Source organism: Sturnus vulgaris, chromosome 14 (genome assembly GCF_052056855.1).
Source record: "Sturnus vulgaris isolate bStuVul1 chromosome 14, bStuVul1.hap1, whole genome shotgun sequence".
Taxonomy (NCBI): Eukaryota; Metazoa; Chordata; class Aves; order Passeriformes; family Sturnidae; genus Sturnus; species Sturnus vulgaris.
In genome coordinates, this window is record NC_142256.1 from 18,436,418 (window position 1) to 18,458,401 (window position 21,984).

Sequence of the window (21,984 nt, forward strand, 5' to 3'; positions counted from 1 at the left end):
CGTGACCTCAAGACAGACCAAGCTGCTGCCAGCACAGCTGGAGGGGTGGGAAGTGACTGCAGGGCAGGGCTGTGTGAAGCAGAGCAGCTCCCTAGCCCCAGCCAGGCACTGCTGTGCCTTGGCTGAAGGGAAGGCACAGAGGCTGGAGCTCCTCTGTGTTTGTCTGAGCAGCAGCATATGGAGTTTGGCCACCACTGCCTTGAAGACCTGCCTTGGCACTGTGCTTGGCAGGTGAGGCCTTCCCCAGTGCAGAGCTGTGCCTGTTCTCCCTTGGACCTGCTGTGCACGGACTGCTATCCTCCTGGGAAGTGGTTTCTCATGCAAGCTCAGCATCTGATTTTCTTTTCCGTGGTGGTGTGCAGGCAAATTGACATCCAGTAACAATCCCAGTGATGTTAGATTTTTGAACCAGAATGTAATAAATATAAATAAAATATATATAAATAAAACTGCAACAAAATTTAAACTGTGGGATGGGATGGGATGGGATAGTGCTGGATTGGGTTTCAGGCAGTAGCTGGTCCACAGCAAGAAAGGGGAGATCTGGAGCATCAGAAATGGAAGTGCTGCATCCAAGTTTTCCAGGCATCCACCAGGAACACATGCAGAAATGTCTATACACTCTGCGCTTACTGCCATGCTAACACTAAAGAAATGAGACTCATGGAATTTAAGCTATCTAAACTGTGGGTTACCTAAACACAGAGAGCAGCTGCAAGGGTTGGGGAACATGAGACACCTGTTTTTATAAACTACAGGACTACACATTTCATAGACTCCATTTCTCCAAAGCACCTCTAGCTCCAAGGCACACTGTCAAAGCAGGTCTTCAGACAAAAAAATGCTATGCCAACACCAACAAGATCCTATCTTGAAAAGTTTAATCATTTACACTGACCCAACACAAAGTTGGTAACAAAAACCAAGCTATGATATTTATACCAGCTAACTAACAGCTGTGAAACCTACCACAAATGTTTCTGGCATAGACCACACAATGCAAGGAGGAACAGCTTATTAAACAGCCAGCCTAATGGGAGAATGGTACATGCTGCTCAGGAAGAATCAAAACATGAAACTGAAAAGCAACAAAAACAACATGTAACTCCCAAGCCAGCACAAGTTGAAATACGTACATGAAAACTTACATAGCTTACTCAAGAGCATAATGTAAGTCACTGTATATTCTACTTTCCCCCCAAAAAAAAGCTTTCCAGTATTACCTCAGAAGTTCAACACCCTTGTGCCTCTGTGGTTGAGACAATGATTGTGGCTGAACAGAGAAAGAAGTAAAGAGGTACTATGCTAAGGCATCCCAAAGCATTTAAGAGAAACATGAAAACAAGTGTATATTTAGGACCTAAAAGACACCTGGAATAGCACAGGCATTTCATAGAGGGTTTTTAAAAAAATACTTTTGGATAATACTTACACTGTACACAACAGGACTTTTAAACAATATATTACACTGCTAAAAATGTTCATATAAATACTATACAGGCAAGCGTGCAACCAACCTGTTAGGAAGGTTCACAAATTAGACAACCACATATTCCTGGAAAAGCATTCAGATTATCTTCAAGATTTCTGATCTGTGTAATCCAAGCCACTGATTCAGCAATACCTATTTTAAAGGAATTGGGACAAGGCATGAGATGAAATACATCTGTCTGCTGATGACCAATTCAGGTTTAATATGCTACTGTCATCTTAATCTGGCATATCAATGTTTAACTTGGGAGGTGGAATCACATATTTTCCAGGACTCTGTGTAATGACCACTCCAGTCTTTTTTCGAAACATTGGTGCAATTTTTGGTGGTTCGGGCAGTGGCATTTCTTCTGTCTCTTCATTATCTTCATGATGAAGATCATAAGAGATATTTCCATATTCTCTCAAAAACGGGAAAATTTCAAGCAGGAACTGGCAAAAGTCTTTGCGAATTCCAAACCACCCTAAAAGAAACCAGATCATTTTGCATTATTAACAGAATGAACACTTAATTAAGTAGACAGACTATTTAAGGTCTCTTGATTGTCTCTTGATTTATATTTGCATATAAATACAATTTGTTAATGCTGCTTCTCAGCGTTCCTTATGCCTATCATAATATTATAATTTAGGTTATATACAGAAAAACAGTCTGTACAAGCATTTGCACAGTTCCATGTCTGCAAATGCATGCCTGCGAGTATATCCATCTACAAATATTACAGTTACACTACCCTAGCAAGAATCCGTTTCGTTTCACACATTACACAGTGTCAGGTCACATCAGTACAGAGAAGGAACACAAAAGAGTTAGCATCTCAACCAATGTAAACAGTGCCACAGGGGAGGACACTGTAAGCACTGAAACCTTACTACAACTGCTTGAAAACATTAGCAACAGAAAAGCCCTTCTTAAAAATACACATCTTAATAAAATACATTGATTTTAAATCTGTTTCCAGGATTCTGAAATACTTACAGTGATTGCCTCCTTTTTGTCCAAATGTTGTTGCCATTAATGTTATCAGTGAAAGCCAGAGAGGAACAAATATGGGTATGAAAGAAAAAGTATTATGCCCATCCAGTCTGTGTACTAGCAAGATCTAAATGGCAAAAAAAAAATTATGTCAGTTTGATTGAAATACTCATTTTCAAACTGCTTAAAGCATATGCTGGATCTGAAATCTTTAATTTCACACATCTGTGAGGAAAAAATGGCCTTCACAGCAGCATGTTGTTGTAGTTCCAATGTGATGCAGATTTTACCCAAGAAACTTTAAAGGAACATAGATGTCTTAGGTTGCAATACAGGATGTGACCAAAAGCATGTATTCTATCACCATGTGTTGAAACCAGGTAGGGCAGTGATCCTTCTCTCTGTGAGAGATACCCTCTGCTAATGCGCCATCTGCTAAAACCAGGTGGGGCAGTGTTCTTTATCTTTTCCACAGCCCGTTCTTTCTCCAGGGAGATACTATCTGTTAATACGCCATTGAGTCTGACTGATAAAATTACATCCTCCCATTGGGAGATGCTCCACCTAGGGGGAGGAGCCAAGCATTTCCTACCTAGATAAAAACTGAGATTTGGAACACCAAGGCAGCCTTTTTCTACTGGATTCCAGAGGAAAACTGCACCCTTCTATAGGACCACTGCTTCCGCTGAACCACATCTGTCATCCAGGAGGACTGCAGCCACCATTTAATTGCGCTGCTACCAACACCCTGACTGACAGGGCGTCAGGTTGTATCCTGACTGTCAGTGTTTTGGGTTTGTTTTTTGTAATACCGCATTTCTATTTTAATTTTTCCTAGTAAAGAACTGTTATTCCTATTCCTATATCTTTGCCTGAGAGCCCCTTCATTTCGAAATTATAATAATTTGGAGGGACGGGGTTTACATTTTCCATTTCATGGCTCCTGCCTTTCTTAGCAGACACCTGTCTTTCAAACCAAGACAAGAGAGTTCTCATTTGTGTTTCATATTTGCTGTTAATATTTTATTCTAAAACAAAGAGCAGCATTATCATTTCAGTAAGTTCAAAAACCATCATTCATTACTTTCTGAAAAAAAGAACAAGACACATCAAACTCATTATGGCTTTTCCTACCTCAAATGTGAGCAGTGGAACTACAATTGTCATCCAGCTGACAGCCATGGTTATGTGTGTCCTCCTCTGCTCAGCAATCACATCCATGGAGCGCAGGAACAGCACAGACCACACGATGTAATAGAGGACAACGAGGCACAGGAAGGACATCAAGATCCACAGTGGAACACAGACAACCTGAAAGAAAGACACTTTTTATTTGTTTCAGTTTGGTTTTTTTAAATAAAGAGAGCCTACGTATTAAGCCTAAACAAGAAAATTAGGTCTTAACTAATATAACATCTAACAGAAGGGCATAAAACTCATATGTTTTTTCAAGAGAAATCAGTTCAGGGGTTTGACAACCTTCTAAACCTGATCAAGTTGAAACGATTTAAAATGAAGGCAATGTAGCTCAACTTTGGTAAGACTTCTGTGATTTTGTGTGGGTTCAAACTGTACTTGAAACTGATTTTTAGCAAGTACTCCCTACAGTGGATACCTTATTTTAAAAGGTTTCAATCTTTTCTCAAGTTTTTTTTTTTTTTTTTTTTTACAATAGAAAGGACAGACATAACCATGCCAGTGTCAGTTTTATGGTAGTTTACAAAAAGCCAGACACAGAAACAGAGCTTTAAAGTGCTCTAAAGGCACTTGGGACAGGACATCGCAGCAGTTTTGACAGTGACTACTTGCACTTCATTTACATTCACGGTAACACAACAAATAAAACTAGTTATTTACCAATACATTCTCTAACTCACCAATCATTTTCATGGCTTGTTTAGTGTTCCCATTGGGAACTTTGGGTGACAATTTCCCTTTCAACTGCTGCTCAGAGATTAACTGCAGTTGATGGCACATTCCTCATCCCTCAGAGGATGATGTGTCCAAAGAACAGCCGCTGATTCCCATGACCACTGAATGAAATGCCAGACCTTCAGGGAAGGATTGCTAAGCAAGTAAAAATGGGATCATGGACTGATCACATATTAACCATTCCCTAGAATAAACACCTTAATGAAATTCAACAATTAAACAAAGATAAGAAGACAACACTGGTTACATACAAGCCATGGCCATCTGATGATCTCATCTAGTCTGAGTGCAATAAATATGAACTGCAGAATATTGACTGAACACAAGATTTCCAGCTAGAAAAAGAAAAAAACATTAGTTAACTCTTAGTATGATAAACTTACTTCCAGAATAACCAATGAACCTGTCAAAGCACTTCTCTGACCCCATTCTTATCAGTGAAATATGAAAATTTATTTGCATTTACATTTTCTCTTACTAAATATCCCTAAATTTATGTGGGTGTGATCCTAATCACATAATGTAGAGCCCACTGTTTTCAAGATCCTAGTATTAAAAAAAAAAGGCACTTAGAGTACTTAGAGAAATAAGAAAAGCCAAACTAATCAGAATGAAAAAAGCAAGGCATCAGAAAACAATGTACTTTTCATACAAGAAATTCCGCTAGAATTAAATTAAGTAATAAAAAGACCTTCAACTTAAAAGTAGCAAAATTAATCTTCTGGAATATTTTGTAGTTTCGGTAATGGGCAGAATTACCAACAGTCCAAATTAAAGGTCTAATTAAAATTAAAAGCTCTATCTAGGGGAAAAAAATAAATAAATGGAATATTACATCCAAATTCAAATAATTTACTGTATAATTGAGAGATACTTTAAATGACACTGAAGACATGGGTTTTGTGGCACTGGAGAAAAGCAATACTTCTCATTAAAATTATGTCATTAAGTTAGTGAAAGGTTTTGATGAGTCCTTCTTGCCACTATGAGAAACAGTCCTTCATTATACTTGTTTTTTAAAAGGTCTGTGTCTAGCTTGAACAAAGCGAGACAATGAAACACCATCACACTTGGCAAGATTCCATTTCCAAAGCTTATGGACAGCCCTACAATGGGTAGGATTTTCAGAGACCACAGAATTATTATCTGAAAAGTCTAACTGAAGCTTTTGAATGCAAGCTAGAAACATTACTCATTTTAATAAAAAGCATGCAGTTATGTAAGGCCTTTTTAAAATGTAATACTTCTCTGAAGGCAGACACTACATACTACTTTTCACTAACACACAATTGTGTAGACTGTTATCTGTGATCTTTGCAGGGAGTTAAAAAACTAACAGGCATCAGGCACTTGCCAGCTTCCAGGACCACACCAAAGTCTCCACTGTTCAACTACTAATTACTTTGAAAAAACTGAAAAAGTAGATTTAAAATGTTTTACCACTGGCTTTCTTAAAAGAATAAAACACTAAACCCGCCCCCTCAACACAAGCATAAGACCAAGCAACCAGAAAGATGCAAGAGCAAAGACAGAGAAAAATATAAAAATCAGACTGTAAATAATTTTTAGAATCAAGTTAACATATGAGATCTATATGGCAAGTGCACACATATTTGCAGTGCTCACAACTTAATAAATTCAACATACTTTAAATAGTGCTTTACTGACTATAAAAGAGTGTAACACATAAAAGGCAGCTTTTTCTGAACCCACCATGATACACAGACAAAAACCCCAGCACGTACTCAACTGATCACCTAATCAGATGCAGAACAGGAATGAAAAGATAATGTATTTCAGATTAAATACTTATGAAAATAATAATAGACTCTAACAACTACTTTGATTACTCAAGTCAAAAACGGATGTCCTGGATTAAAGGCAGATCCCTCATGTTTCTAGCACATGAAAGGGAAATAATGAAATCTTCAGAGTAAAGAGAAAGCAGAACAGCACTAAGTGAAGATGACTAAGAGTAAAAAAAAATAAAAATTAGTTGAGACAGCTGTTGCCTTTTATGGATTCCACTTTCTTCTGCCAGTACTTAGCAGCTGTGCAGTCATCTGTAAATCAATAGGCAATCAAGCATCATCCGGTAGATGGCAAGCCCCTCCACACAAATTTTACTTTTAGCAATGGTTAACTGGTAATAGAACCCTGCAAAATAAAATTCTATTGGCAAATGTTTCAAAATGAACTTAGGATATCACTTTACCAGCCATCATCAACAATTACCAAAAATATTTCTCTCTAGTGAAAAAACTCATCTTATGCTAATATTAAAGAAATAGGCCCTTGAAATTAAAATACCTGAAAAAAACTGAGCCTCATCTAAAAATCAGATTTTTAAATGTCATGGGGTAGTTTAAGAACATAGCAAAATGAAAAACTACTTAAAAAATCAATATGAAATCTAAATTTATTGCAAAATATCACAATTGTGGGAACACCTTGAGAATCTTTCCAAGGTTTTTCCAAAACCAAAGGGAGTTAGAGATAAGATAGAGGCAGAAAATAAAACTCTAATGTTGCTGCCTACCTTTCACATTCCCAATTTAAAGATGAAACACACAGATGGTGATATTAAGACATTTTCAGCCCTGATTATGTGGGGCTCTGGAAACTCAATTCTGCCTAGAGATAGTGCTTTAGAATCAGTTTAATTTTTTTCTGTTGTTTCCATGTAAGTGTCTGGTATTGACCGATACTCCAGCATTCCTGGTGAGTTATTTTAACACAAAATAATAAAAAAGCAGGTTCAAAACATGCTGCAATTTGGTAGTTGAAAAAACTAGAAGATACTAGAAAAAGTTGTATTTTTCCTGACCCTGACTTCACTCCCATTTGCAGGTGAGTGCATTAACAGGTGAGTGCAGTTAATTGGACTGATGTAGTCTTCTGTATTGTGCTTTCCTGTGAGACAAACTGCAACAGAATTGACCCTAAGTCTTGCACTGCCATGACTTTTACACATCAAAAATGAAGCCTCACCTCCAGGGACCTGTCATGTCGGAATCCCCACACACAAGCTGCAACTGAGACTGGAGACACAAAGAACAGTGGCATGAAGACCAGAAGCCAGAAATGGGTTCCTCTTTCAATCCTATCACACACCAGGACTTCAAACATAAGCAGTAGCAGGTGGATGCCTACTGCAATTAACATAGCTTTGAACTCCACACAGGTTTCTCCTTCTGCTCTGAAGAGAGGATAAGGAAGAATTTACTTGCCTGTAAGAAAGCACATTACCCTGCAAACATCCCAGGAAATTTCCTTGAGCTCCAGATGTTAACACTTGTTTTTAATAAACATACATATTATATGCATTAAACTCCACTGCTGATGACCTAATCAGATTTCTTGCCGATAAAGTTGCACATTGGAAGTATTTTATTCAAAGGGTGCAGTGGGATTTTTACAATTTGAAAATTTTTTAAGGATTCCATAGTTGGGCAGATAGAACAGGACTTCCTTCCTAGTATATCAACAGTAAGCTATCATGCAGGCTGTTAGGAAATAAGCTAAATTTAAAATGATCTGTTTGATTTCTGCACCAGCGTTCCTTGAATCAACATCTTTCCCTAGAATTTCTTTTACCTAAGCGCCAGAGTATTGCAACAGATATTTTCTGTTACTAAAAGTAAAATGCCTGTAAAATGACAGCACACGCAGAGCTTCTCCCTACACCATTAGATCCATTACTAGAAGTAGCATATAAGATCTGAATCACACCACGTGTGGGTGTATCAGAAGACCTGTGCACCAAAATTTTTCATTTAATATTCACCACAGATAGAAAAGACATTTACTGCATTTCATTTAAGGTCATTTTTCTTTTGCCCTGGGACCTTCGAATTCACATTCTACTCAAATTACCAAAAAATGCAACACTGATGTATTTAAAGATGTCAAAGTTATTTTGTCCTAGACTGACAAGACACAACATTCTCTCTGTTTTGCCAAACAAACATCATCAGCTTACCGATACTGTGGGTTTCGGGCCCATACTCCTGTTCCCACTGAGGCACCAACAATCACCATTAACTTCCACAGCCATATTGGAGCAAACACAGCCCAGTAACTCCACTGAATTTTGTCATCCAGACGTAGAGAAAGCAGCACAGAGAAGAGCAGCAGGCAGGCATAAATAAGGAATTTGCTGTTGAACAAGCAAACAAAAAACCCAGTGAGGAATCAAGGCAGGCAACTTCACCTTAGCTTTTTAGAGGACAACTACCTCAGTTGCAGCTGAAATTTCACTGGGATACTTCCTAAAAGAAAACGTGTCAAGTTTATTTACAAAGAATCAACCATTTCATTGTAGATACAGTATAAGTGGTCATCTCTTTCGCTTATAAAACCATTGCTTCAAGGAAGCACATCAAAAGCATTTCTGCATAGCAATCTCAGTGAATGGACTGACATAAATAGCTCCCTTCCACAACGATCCAGTCAGGAGCTGTATATGTTTTAAAAAACGTGTTCTGTCATACAAATCAAATGAAGTAGCTTTTGATATTCAAAACTGAGTTACATAATTTATGAAATTTTATCCACACCAATTTTAACTAAAGGTTAAAAGCTATTATGAATTGTAAATTCACATTCAGTTAAAAAGCAATATTATAGAAAAGAAAAACCCAACAGGTTAAACTTTCAGCAAAGTTACCTATTATACACTGAAGTTTCTCACTAGAATATTGAGGATGACGCTTAAAAATTTAAAATAGCTACATTGATACAGTTTATAACATAGTCAATTTAGAATGAATAAACATATCCAGAGTACTTGAGCAGTGGCATACCACCTTCTTGTACCACCAAAAATCAGACAAAATAACTACAGTAGGCAATTTCTTCAAAGGACAGGAAGGGAAAAGTCTCCCACCCATCCACGAGAAGCTCACAGACTGCTTTATAAAACATATAACTAGGTTTTAACACTGCTTCAGTAAGTAATTGTATGCATTTTAAAACATGCATAACCTAAGCAACAGAATAATGCAACAACAATCAGGAATACTACCACTTCTCCAACAGCACGACTCAAACCACCCACCTTCACTCATATAAAATAACAAAGCACTCATCAAATCAGGATCATTACGTTTGATATCAAGATGTTTTGTCTCTACTCAGAACAAGTGTCTCATCTGCACCTTAATAATGATAAACAGGTTTATTGTGTCAGCATCTCCCCACATGCTTGATGAAACTACCTCGGGATAGGATGATATAAACTGGTCACACTTCATAGAAACAAAGATGTCTCAGTTCCTCGGCTAGTCATCCTTTTTTGATATTCAATATTTCTGTAATTTTTACTTTCCCTGGCTCCTCAATAAATGCAGCAGTGAAATACCACTGCTCCCCAGGTCTTCCAGGTGCATCAAAACACGAAGACACCTGCAAAAGTGCAACATTCGGCTTGCTCATTCATCACTCAGCACCCAAATAAGCTGAAAGCACTGCTCTGCAGTAACAAAGTTTTATAAGCTTCTAGGACTTCTGCTCTTACTTTTCCATTACTCTGACCACACATATTTCAATTGTTAATTTCAGCCTCTGTAACAATGCATTTCCTGGAGCTTTGGTTGCCCTTTTGTTTGTCTAAACAATTGACTGAACACAGCCTGCTATAGCTGGCATCATGTAAGGCCTCTTTCGCGTGCAAGGTTTTTCCAGGACTCTCAGCATCTCAAGCCACGTTCCACAACTTATTTGCAGGCCCTTAGTCGGTGGTCTTGAAATAGCTAGTAAAACCCAGTAACATTTAACCCATTCTCTCAGTTTCTTTAAAAGGTGTATGTCCGTACTTGCTTGAAGAGCCACCAGAACCCCAGGTTGTAGTGACCGTCACATTGTTAATTTTAAGGGAGACCGAAGGAAGAGCTCGCCTTCCCCGGTGCTCCCAGTGTAGCCCAGGGTTGTTAACACCTGCGGATACGGAGGCTCCGCCTCACAGTCACAGTCTGCGCGGAGGTGTGCAGTGCCCCCGCACCTCAAAGCACCGCGGTGAAACACTGAAACACCAGAAAGAGCCTGGGAGTAATCTGAGAAAGCTACACAATAACAAAGCAGATGACTGGAAGTGGGGCTGGAAAGCGAGAGCTCTACATCTGCTTTCCAGTCCCTGAATGCGAACCAGCCGCGAGGAGCACGCACCGACACCCGGGAAGCTGAGAAGGTTGGATTCGACGATCTCAGAGTTCTTTTCCAACATGACTGATTCAGTGATTCTGGACAGGAAACCGGCCGGGAACGGCGTGTTCCAAATGCCACCCGAGCTGGCGGTGCGGAAGGGCCACCGAGGCCGCCCTCCGCTCCAAAGCTGACGGGTCCCACACCCAGCGCTGCTCCCGACCGGGCCCCCGGGCTAACCCTGCCAGGCCGGCGCTGCCCATGCCGTACTCACCTGGGGTTGAAGTCCTGGAAGAAGCCGCGCAGGTTCATCGCAGCCCCTCTACCAGGCGCTCATGGCGCGGCCCCGCCACCGCTCCAGGGCCTGGCCTCGCCGTCGCCCCGCGCATGCGCGTAGGCCACTGCCGGGACCCGGGCGGGCCGAGCACTGCCGGGCTTCGCAAGCGGGTGCTGCGCATGCGTACCGGGCAAGGCGGTCCCTCTGCCCGGAGATGAGCAGGGCAGAGCCGGGAGAGGCGGAGCTGGGCGGCGGGGCTAAGCCGGTGCTTCGGCATCTCGAAGAATTTTTTTTTTCCTCGTTTCTGGCCCAAATCGGCCTTCTGCCAGTGCAACCCAGTCATGCTGGTGCTAGTGCTACATGGTCTCGTAAAAGTCCCTTTCCAGCTCTCTCGGAGCCCCTTAGGTACTGGAAGGTGCTTTAAGGTCTCCCTGGAGCCTTTCCTCTCCAGGCTGAGCAGAATTTGGATGACAGTTTCGGAATCTCTGGGACATTTCAGTGTCTGGGACAAATAAATACCCGGGCATTTTTCCACTGAGAAATGTTTCAAGTACAGATTTGAAAAACCCCAAACTATGTATGTACCTTCTTGGAGACAAGATACTGAGTACTAAAAATCTCCAGCCAAGCTAGAAAAGGCAAAAAAGTAATCAAGATGGACTTAAGTGAAAGAAATTGTTGTCAGAAAGGAGAGAACTGGGCTTGCTGCTGTTTGGAGGGTTTTTGTTTGTCCATTTGTTTAAGTGAAAGTAATTAGCTGTTGGAACAAATGACCCTGAGAAACAGAAGCTTTTTCATTTTGAAATGAAGTCCATATGGCTCTCTGGGAGATAGATGCTAATCTAACTCATGGTGATGAGTTTGACAGTAACAAGACCTATTAAATTCTATAGCAGATCAGGATAGTTTATACGATGACTCCATGCCAGAGTAAATCATCTGGTGGCAGTTTGTTGAAGTGAAGATCCTCAGAGCTTCTCCTTCAGGGTTATATTGCAGATGAAATCCTAATAAAAACAAAATGAAACAAGCAAACAAAGCAAAAAACAAACAACCAAAAACCCTCACAATCGTATCTTAAGCTTTAGCTTTTGCAGAAAGGTGAAATTAAGTAAATGGTCTACATCTTCCACCGCTTGCTGACAGAACTAATAATTTATACCAACTAAGAAGTTAGGTATACATGCAGTGTGATTTGTTAAATACCACAGCTGTTCGTAGCCCTTGACAGTACTCATTAGTTACTACAGTTCTACTCAAAGGTGTGATTCACCTGGAGATATTCACTGGCAGATTGTAGATACAACTGTAACTCCACTGGCAAGAGCACAAACAGCTGACAGACATCCACTCCAGGAGCTTTCTACACAATATAGTCAAGTGATAAAGCAAGGGCATGTCAAAGGCTACAAGAAAACAAGGACATGCCAGCACAAGGAATGGCAGTGGGGAGCATGTGAGGAGACTGGGGAGAAATCAGGATAAGAGAGAGGCAAGAGCACATAATGAAAGAAATGGGAAGGAAAGGATGAAGGCTAGACACTCTTCAGAGACTGATAAGATGGAAAGAGCCACAATAGGATATCTGCCAGGGCAGTACAAAAACTTGTAAGGAGCCAAAGAATTAATAGGCTTAAACAATTGGAAACTAGAACCTTGGTTTTCATTATGCTTTTGAAAAAGTTGAGCCTCATTAGTTTGGAAGAGAGAACAATTATGCATAATGTATTTGTCCAAGATAAAAAATATCTACTGCAATGCATAAAGACAAGACCTGTAAGCATAATCTTCAGCCAAATGCAATCACAAAACAAAGTCAAAATATTAATAACAAAGAATTAGCTTGAGAACTTTTAATAATTCAGAAGGCTAATAAAGCAGCTTGGCATTTCTGAGAATATTCATGAAGTTCCATAGAAGCAAATCAAGGAAGATTTGTTCTGCAGTTACAATGTTTGGCTGACTGCCCAGGCAGCAAAATAGTTCCTATCAGGTACAAAGAACTAAGAAAAAAATCCTTAGTTACAGAAATGAAAGCTCAAGGTACATACTTTTGTACCAGTACCTCAGGAGAGCTAGAGCTAAATTTTTTTGTTTGAAGCCAAGTAATCGTGAATTTTAGGGGCTTTCTTAGATTTCTTTTGTGGTCTCAGATTTCCTGATTACTATGGCTAGATACTACCTGCACATCTGAGGGTAATGTTGGGGAGAGTTGGAGAGCAAAGGAAACTCAAGCTCTTGTCTAAACTTAAAGACTTAAAAGATTTATTTTAAGTTTACATTTTATAGTAATTTAGGGGTAGGAGGAGTAATATGGGCAGCAGACAAAAGAAGCAGCAGGTCATGTGCTTTCTGTTAAGACTTTGTGTCTACGGCTGATCAAGACTTGAATGCTAAGAACTGAAGTGAATCCCCTGAGACAGTTTATGTTGGAGACCAAACACAAATTTTGGTTTACCTCCACTTATCTATTTTCTTAAATTATTTCAAGAAGAGATATATAGAGTCTTTTTTATAGTTACTGCCATTACTGCTTTCATAAGCCATCTACTTGTATCCTTATTCTGCTTAAAAAAATGTAAACTAGGAGCATCCCTGTCCTTGACAGACCAAAATTAAATGCAGGAAACAAGACCTGAACCAGCCTTCTAATTTGAAAAGCTTGCTTTTCTGTTGACAGTCAGCCTTGACTTCTTTCTAATATACCATATAATTCACATGTCCTGTTTGTTTTATAGACGTCTCAAAGTGCCCATGTTAAGTGACTGGAATACTGCAGCATTTAAAGGGAGGACAGCAGTTCAGCAATAACTGACTGATGTAGCTGATAGTGGAGTCATGAACTAGGATCATCTTTCATGGTCTATGACAGAACATCAAATTATTTACAAAAGCAGATCTTCAGGTTTGAAAATCTCCATTTGAATTTCAGTTGATTTTGCTTAATAAATAAGTAGGCCTTACTTTATTCACAGAATAAACAGAGTTTGGCTGATAATTGACAAAGAAGAGATTGTTCAATCTATTATAATGTCTTTATACTAGCCAGTAATTTTGCACAGTTAAGAACAGTAATTATCTAATAAGTACACACTTGTTAGTGTCATTGGCATTATACACAGCTGCTTGGTTCTGAAACGAGGGCCTTCAGTTTCAATGAAAATTTCAATAATTCCTGCAATAATATTGTTTTATGTCCTACTTGAGAAGTTAGAATGATTTAAAGCCTTTACCCTTGAACATTTTGCTTCTGTCTGTTGCATGTTGTGCCTCTCAATTACTGTCCTCCAGCCTGAAACCTATTTGTAGAGTTGTAGCAGTTCAACAAGTTGCTGTTTCTATTAATGTCAGCTATGATTGTGATGTGAAGCAAGTTACAATACTTAAGCACTACGAATTTCATAGGCTTTTCTGCCAGCTGGATGTTAGAAAATGCATTGTTGTGCAGCTGTTTGGCCCAAGCAGAATTTGACACAATGACTTGATATTACCTACAAAAGGTATGTCTGTTTATAGTCTATGTTTTTGTCTTAAACTGTTCAGATGGTTTTATTCATTACTTGTTCTCCTGTTGAAAGGAAGGTCATTTAAGCAAGTTGTGTTCCATGCTTCTTATGCAGTCTGTGTGTTTCTTCTGCCTCACCACATCTTGCAAGTTAATTCATTTTTTATTTTGCTCTACTCCTGAGCTTTTTTGCATAACTTCTTCTTCCACTCTGCTTAGTAGTTAAGATAAAACATGAAAAGAAGGCATGGGATAATAAATAAATAAATAGGTTCTATATAAGTTCTATATATAACTTACTATTCTATATAACTTATTCTATAAGCTCTATAAATAAATCCTATCAACTTCCTAATAGCAGTGATTTATAAGAGCTGATTCTTTCCTTCAAGGCCTTCTTAATTCCCTTTTAATTTCTTTCTTCATAGTTCCTTCTTTCTTCATTTCCTTCAAGACTTTGATGGAGGTTCAGATCATGCATATTATCCTGGCAAAATTAATATATTCTTCTATTCTTAAAACCTATCCTGCACAAAACAAGGCTTATTTGCAGTTGTTAGCGTTCATCTAAGTAGCTCAATCGGGCTGAAAGTAAAGCTTCTAACTATTTACATTACTCATTTTTCTTGAGTAAAGGCACCTAGAAATTTTACCTACAGCATTAATCAGATTAAGAACTTTAGTACTGACACAGGTCAGGTGTTCCAAGAATCTCAAGGATCTGTGTGTCCGGATAATACACACTACAAATACAATTTCTGTCTGTGACTCCTCTGAGCTTCTCTCAGAAGTCAAGAAAGATCGAACAAGATAAATGCTTAAATACCTCCAAATTAAATAAGAGGTTTTGCATGTTGGACACAAGAGGTGAGTTCCACTCAGGATGCCTCGCAGCAATGTAATCATTTGCAGCATTGTTGCATGTGAGTTACAACACTGGCACTCTGATATATTAACACAATGCAACATACTTTAGCCAGTGGTGCAAGACAAGGATAAATCAGGCTTCATCTTATCAGAAGTTGGATATATCATAGCTCCTTTTGCAATGCATTCAGGGAAAAGCAGAATTGGGTTAAATATCAATATGATTGTGACAAATTTACATGGCTTTTACAGAGACAAAACACTTAACCGGCTACTTGCTGCATATTCTGTGACAAGGACTTACTGACATCTCATCACACTGAAAAGACATACAAAGATATCCAAAAATAATACAGCTCACTTAAGTCGCTGATGTTTCAGCCATGAAGTAGGAGACAAATTGTTAGCCAAATTAGATGGGAGACAGGAAATGAAAGTGAGCAACACCAAAGGAGATTAGTTTTGTTTGGTTGGTTTTTTTACCTTTGCTTCAGTTCTGATGATAGCAAGATGATACTTTGGATCTAGGAGTTATCCAATTTAAACATTAGAGAAAATCAGAAAGCTTCAGTTCAGTGGTCTAAAGATGGGTGCTAGATTACCAATTCTGCGCTCACAAAGGATGACTTCAGTAAGAGAATAGCATGAGGTGATTTATATTCCCTGGGCTTTCAGCTTTACAGAAGTCTACCAGCCATTTGGTTTTTAACTTGTACTGTAGTGAACATGTATATCTTACCAGGAAAAAAACACAAAACAAACCACAACCTAAAAAAATAAGTATTTTAAAGTATAAGTATTCTCACACAGCAAGGATGTGCAACTTTCAACAAGATCACATGCTGCTTTCCCCCATATATTCCTGCCATAAGTTGGAATTGTCTAGTGAAGCATCATCTTGGGTATGGTTTTGCTGCTGAAGGTGAAAGGTGTTCTGTGAAGGAGTCAAGGAGGACTTTTTCAGGAGGAAAAAGAATGATCTTACCTAAGGCAATTAAATTTTACCTCGTGTCTAGATGAGTTTAAGCCAGGCTTCACTTGTCCCTTTTTCCCCTTTGCATTTCTTATCCACAGGGTATCTGTGATGGAGATCCTGAGACCTACTTCACTCATACCTGCAGTAGTGATGAGTAACTATGCTCATTCAAACCTGTATTATAGGATTATGTAACAACGGTAAATTTGGAAAATCAAGTTCTAGATGGACAAAAGAAGTGGGACAAAATTTGTTTGTCTTTCATTTCTCTCTGTTCTGTAATTCCATCCTTTTATTAAAGGGATGAAATACTCTTAGTGAAGAGATGAACAATTCTGTGCTCCAAGTATATTGAAACAACATGATACCTTAACCTCTAATTGTCTCCCCATTCCCTGGCCTCCTTCCAAAGGCAGATGGAGCATTGCCTGAGAGGCTGCAGTGCAGAAGGGGTAACCAGATCACAACTGCTCGCTTCTTAGCAGCTTTATTCTGTGCCTCTCTTGCCATTGCTGGGAGCGGCAGAAAATTTTGCTCAGCTGAGGCTGGAGTTTCTGCTGAGTATGTGAAAAATGGTTTCTATTTGTTTATTTTTAAACGAAAGTTCATAAGATTGTCACATTCATGGAAGTTGACAGCAAGATCAATACTTATTTTTGGTTGCTAATGCTTGTAAAGTTGTAATTTATATTTGGTTTGACATCTTAAAATGTGCAAGGGCTTTGTCTTTATTTTACTCCTTGGTTTTCCTTTTAAGTTCTCATGGATATTTAGAGTTTTCATACCTTGCTGCTCCCTGTCATCACTATGACTACCTCCTCTCAGCAAATCTATTTTCCAAAGCTTATTGCCACTAGAGCATTTCATGGTACATATGAAAGTCCTTTGCATAAAAAGTGATCAGAGATATTATTCATTTGAACTAACACATTCTAGAACACATTTGTCCCTTTGTGGTTGTTACCTGAACCTTTTGAACCATAGAATACTGTTGACAAATTATAGGGAAAAGAGTGTTTGGAAAGGACATACTAGTTTGAGCTAGTTCATCAAACAGCTCTTGCAAAACACCTTTGAGTCTCACTGACTGAAGGGAAAACGATGGTATCCAGAACAGACAGGTTGCTTTGCTAAAGTGTCATTCTTAAAAGAGTAAACTCAGCATGGGGCCTTTGGGATCCAGTACACTACACTTGTTATGGTGGAAGATCAAGGATGCAGGTTAGACAGAAATAATCTCTGACTTTTTCCTGCTTTTGCACTTACAAAAGAATAAAATGTAGAATAATTATTTTAGTAACCAGACACAAGCTATTCCATCCTATAGTTGTACAGAGAGTAGTACCAATTCCTGAATATGTAGTGGAATATATCTTGGTATGTTACATATTAATTTGGGAAAATTACTGTGGTGCTGCTCAAGAACCAGAAGAGCACAGCCTCCTGTGGAGCTCGTTATGTACTGGGTTTATCCCTGGCATGCTGATGGGATGCTCCTGGAGGTATTGGCCATTTTCAGCACATGAAGCAGTGTTACTCATGAGTAGCTCATGAGTTACTCATGAGTAGCTGTAGATCACTTTGTATGTTCTTACAAACCAGAGTTTGGAACATACTAATATAGTAACAGAACCAGTGTTCTACTGTGTACACAGTAAACTCAGCAGCACAGGAAATGTCTACAGTCGTTGTGAGAAAAATGTTTTTGTACTTTTGAATTTTTTGCCTCACCATTCTGTTCCCAAAGGCGAACTGTGAAGCAAGAAGATAGTAGAGAAGCGAAGAATTTGATCTTAACAAAAAGACAGTGTTACACACTATTACAATTGTTAGTTCTATGTCTCTTGGTCTTGCTACTCTTGTTTTAGTCAAGCAGAATACAATGTGTCATTAAAAGAATCCTCATTAGCAAGTCCTGGCTAATTTCTAAAAGGCTTAATCCTAACCTTGAGCATTTTTTTTCTACCTTGCTCTGCTTAGTTACAGATCCACATTTATTTTCCCCTGTGCTTCCACCTTCATGACACTTGCTTTACATCCCACCGTTTGCACATATGAGAAAAGTAGAATTTGCCCCTTCGCAGGAATCACTCCTCTCATACTTTGTAAATAGAATTACACTCAGAAAACATCACCTTAGTCAGGGGCAAAGTAGTCATGTACTTTGGTGTCCTTGTCAAATTACTCATTGCAAGGTTTTAAAGTTTGAAATTGAGAGTTGCTTAACAGAAGGTGACCTCCCTGTTAGCAATACCTGAATATTGATGAGCTTATTCACTTCCCTCTAAGACAGCTGTAGAAGGGGGAAGAGAAGGTATAGAAGAAAAAGAGGGAATAGATTTCACTATTAAAAATAAATGGGGGGATGGGTTATTTTGGGGTTTTAAAGAACTGCAATGTTGTTACTATGCTGAGGATGCCATTCAAAATACCCTGTAAAATCTGCAGCAACTGTTAATCCTGAATAACAAACAAAACAGAATTTGTAGATGTTTAAATAACAGACCAACTCTTACCAGCTATCCACATTAAAGAATTCAATAGCCTTACATGACATCTTATTTACACAGGCTTTCCTGTTTGGGGACCTTATCTTATTATTGTACTCACCATGTAAATTGAGAAATTGTCTGTATCAGGGCTTACGTGCATGAAAGTTATTTTTGCACTGTGCTTGCCTGCCCTCACTAAGCACCTGGGACAGTGTGATTTCTTTGAGCAGTACCTGAGATGTAGGCACATTTCCTGAAATGTGTGTAGGGAGGGTCAGGAAGAACTCCAGTTCCTCAAGCCACCCAACTGTTCTCTGGCCAGCACATCAGAGTTGGAGCTGCCAGTGTCTAATTTGCCATGTTTATAGGCCCAAACAGGAAATGTAAGAAAGCAGGACTGAGGTATGCCTTTAATCCATTGCTTTTGGTGGTGATAACAGCATCTGCCTTACCCGCTGTCCAGTACTCAGAAGTCTAGATAGTATCTCAGAAACAGCTCTGATGTCCTTGGGAAAACTCTTGGTGTGAGATCACTGACCTGGGCCTTGGGGAGAGAGGAAGCATGCTGCAGGTGAACGGATCTGCCTGACTCACTTCAGTTGCAGAGAAATAATTGTATATGAAATGAAGGCTTATAATGAGTATTTTTGGATTAGAAATGTTTATAAGTGAAGTCTACAATGTATTTTCTAGTGCACAGGTCTGCAATTCAGGCTGCAAGGATGGACTACAATACCATCTTATTGTAAGAATGTTAAAAAACTGAAAGTTTATGCAGATGCCTCTCATAAAATGTAGTTTTCCCTTGAGTGCTAATGTTCACAGATGGCTTAAAAAGTATGATTGGTTTGATTTTGAAAGTACAGCTATGGAATTCTTCAAAGATAAAAATGCTGTTTAGAGATATATCAACATTATGTCTCAGGGGTTGCTATTAGTATTTCACTTCCTCACTATATGTGCCAGAGGAGGATACAGATACAAATGCAGGTATAAATATTTTTAATAGATCTCTCTCTCATTTTCTTCATTGTAGCTTGTACTGAAATAAATTTCATCAGTCCATAAAATGAAAACAGTCCTTTCTTGATAATAATCAATTTAGGGATAAATAAATTTGCCAACCAGCAGCTTCCTGTAGTGATTAGTCACTTTCTATAATACGTGAGAATTAAATTATAATCGCTTTGTGATTATTTATATTGATTAATTGAAAACTGCTTTACTCTTTTGGTGTTTGAGTAAACTGACCTCAGTGCCCAACCATTTGTGAAAACCTGGTTTCTTAGAATTACTGAGTGATGCATAAAAATTCCTTAGGCTTGCTTCTGTGCTAAATGCCAAATGTGCTGGTGAAATCACTAGGGAACATGCACAAGGGCAGGTTTCACATGTAAAGAGTCGACACGTCCTTTCCAGGCGGAGCTCAATAGCAGGACTGTTATATATTGCCTGACCATATTCACAGAGTCTCAAAACACACTTCCTTGTCAGAGGAAACTATTGGAGAGTGTACCTAGATATGGAAATGATATTTCATAAGATCTTTTATGGGTCTGATAGTACAGCCATTTCTTACAGAGTCCTATGAATAGGATTTTTGCCACTAAAACTATTGCTGTGCTGAATTTTTACCATGTCTTAATGTGAATGTGTCATAGAAAATAGTTGATTTTAAGATATTTAGCTGTTATGTTGGTGGCCTCACCTACAAAACTAACACTTGTGCAAGCACTGTGGTAGACCCCCAAAACTTTTGGTATATGCCTTAGTATATTGCTAAGCTAAAAATGGATTTGATCCTCAGTGGTGCTGGTAAGTGGAGAAGGCTGACATTCACCCTGGGACTTCCAACAGAGTGACTAAGGAGGAGTGCTGTACAAGGTATTGCCACTTCAGCCAAGGTTTAGGTTTAACCTTTCCTGTGACACTCCCAACTCATCACACTGAATCCAGCAGTGGTTTAGTCCAGGAGCTGAACAACAGGCTGCTCAAAGACCCATACATCCGGGGTGGAGTGGACATCTGAGCTGTGATACCAGTTTGTCCAAGGTCTGTGATTTCAGTACCTGCAATTATTCACTGGCATCATCCTAACTTGCTTTTTAGCACCAGAACTTGTGTGCTGTTTGGAAAAGACTTTTCCTCTGGAATTTGTTCTTCTAGTGGACTGAATGTAATAAGATTGCTATATACTCATGCTAGGCAAAGCAGGAAATTCATATCAAGTACCACTTAGTGTATTGGCATTTGAAAGAGGCAAGCATTATGGTAATTAAATACATGTGCAATAGCAAAATAGTTCCTTGGCTTTTTGCTTAAAAAGTCTCCAAATGAAGAGAAGTGTCACTTGGGGATACAATGTTCAATACATTTCCAGCAGCTGATCCATGTTAGGAGAGTTGCTGATACCTGTGAGATATACTGCTTTTACACAACATTAATTCCAAAATATGCAAACATCAAATATACTGAATAATATTAATGAGCTGATTGCATGTCATGTGCTCAATAGTAGCTGAACTTGTAGTGTTATTCATTTGATTCAAGCTTTTCCAGTGTGTGCAGGAAGGAAGATCCTGTGTAAGATCAACATCAAAATAAACTTCACTGTAATAGTTTAGAGGAAGTACACGTGGGTGAATATGTATGCGCACATTGTGTAATATACAATGTACTGCACTTTTGAGTCACACATCCCACTGAACAATAGCATTGTGACAGACCACTGTAGCAATCATTCCTAGTAATCATATGGTGAGTGCATAGACAGCATATTTGAGGCCTCAGGTAAGAATCTTTATAGAGCAGAAAAGCAGATTATTTTCAATCCCATTCTCTGTGACGAAAAAGTGACGAATGAGAGCACTTTTGTCTCAGAACTTTTAATTTTGGTAAGAAAGAGCAACCAATACAGTCCTGAGGCACTGAAAGAATCAAATTATAGATTCCCATTAGAGATGAGTTAGTTTTATGTAAATGGGGCTTTTTTCTCAAGTTATTTTTGGGATTTTTTAATAGTCTGGTCCAAAATAAAATTATATTTACCAGTACATTTCACTGTTAAACTTCCATTTGTATTCAAAGTGTACCCATCACTTGATAAAATAGAAAAATGCACATACCGTCACATGTATCATTGTCATAGTGGTTCCCACATCCAAGTGAGTTCATTGTTGACTGTTTTCAATATCGGTATGCTTGTCATCAATTTACCTGTCCGTTAAATGTGTAAGATGACAATGGTTACAGTTTTAAAATTCGTTTAAAATCTTCCTGTCAGCTGCTTTATTATACATCTTTGTCTTTGATAATTTTACAGTTGCT

At 38.7% G+C, this 21,984-nt stretch overlaps 1 protein-coding gene across 1 annotated transcript; it reads right to left on the minus strand.

The window, feature by feature from the left end:
* Positions 1–864: 864 nt before the first annotated feature.
* On the minus strand, positions 865–11,027 carry TMEM185A (transmembrane protein 185A). Its single transcript, XM_014881560.2, has 7 exons — positions 10,815–11,027; positions 8,382–8,558; positions 7,391–7,598; positions 4,651–4,734; positions 3,602–3,778; positions 2,471–2,594; positions 865–1,955 (listed from the first exon to the last, which is right to left on the minus strand). The coding sequence occupies exons 1-7, from the start codon at positions 10,850–10,852 to the stop codon at positions 1,711–1,713; spliced, it is 1,053 nt and encodes a 350-aa protein (XP_014737046.1). The 5' UTR covers positions 10,853–11,027; the 3' UTR covers positions 865–1,710.
* Between the last annotated feature and the right edge of the window lie 10,957 nt (positions 11,028–21,984).

Coding starts and splice junctions, on each gene's coding strand:
- TMEM185A (XM_014881560.2), bottom strand. CDS start 10,852: ATGAACCTGCGCGGCTTCTTCCAGGACTTCAACCCCAG. Junction 4,735..7,390: donor GACATGACAGGTCCCTGGAG/GTGAGGCTTCAT, acceptor TTCTTTTTCTAG/CTGGAAATCTTGTGTTCAGT. Junction 2,595..3,601: donor TTCCACTGCTCACATTTGAG/GTAGGAAAAGCC, acceptor TTTGCCATTTAG/ATCTTGCTAGTACACAGACT.